General features: G+C 53.1%; 1 protein-coding gene across 1 annotated transcript in view; it reads left to right on the top strand.

Moving 5' to 3' along the window:
- Positions 1–571, top strand: part of LOC119587144 (homeobox protein unplugged-like) — a gene marked incomplete at its 5' end in the record, with an annotated part of 31,105 nt that overhangs the window by 28,378 nt on the left and 2,156 nt on the right. The window contains 2 exon segments of the mRNA XM_037935901.1: positions 1–112; positions 353–545. Of these exon segments, the coding sequence (XP_037791829.1) occupies positions 1–112; positions 353–545 (305 nt within the window).

The raw sequence follows: 571 nt of genomic DNA on the forward strand, positions 1-571 counted from the left end.
CACGGCCTTCACGTCGGAGCAGCTGATGGAACTCGAGCGGGAGTTCCAGACCAAGAAGTACCTCACTCTCAGCGAGCGCTCGCACATCGCCCAGACCTTGAATCTGTCCGAGGTGAGTCGGAGCGTCGCCGATCGGCTGTTGGCTCATTTCAGTGGTGAATTTGAGGAACAACCCATATACAAAATAGGTGATGATTTTTCAGTAAGCCTCCTTTGCATATGCGGACAATGACTGGTCAAAATATAACGGGTAGGTGGCTGTGATTGGACAATTTTTCGAAGTACAAATCACAAGATAACGCATATCTATATTGTAAATACTAATAACGTCCATGTCTCCATCCTCCTTCAGGTGCAGGTGAAAATCTGGTTCCAAAACCGACGCGCTAAGTGGAAGCGAGTGAAGGCCGGTCTGGTCTCCGGGTCGGCCGCGGGGGGCAAGAACAGCGCGACGGGTCACAAGATCATCGTTCCCATCCCCGTGCACGTGAACCGCCTCTCCAATCTGTCGCAGTCGCAGCAGATGGAGAAGTCCAGCACTCCAGGTGGGTGACGCGGGGGACAGAGAAGG

The sequence above is a fragment of the Penaeus monodon genome, chromosome 22, assembly GCF_015228065.2.
Source record: "Penaeus monodon isolate SGIC_2016 chromosome 22, NSTDA_Pmon_1, whole genome shotgun sequence".
Classification (NCBI taxonomy): Eukaryota; Metazoa; Arthropoda; class Malacostraca; order Decapoda; family Penaeidae; genus Penaeus; species Penaeus monodon.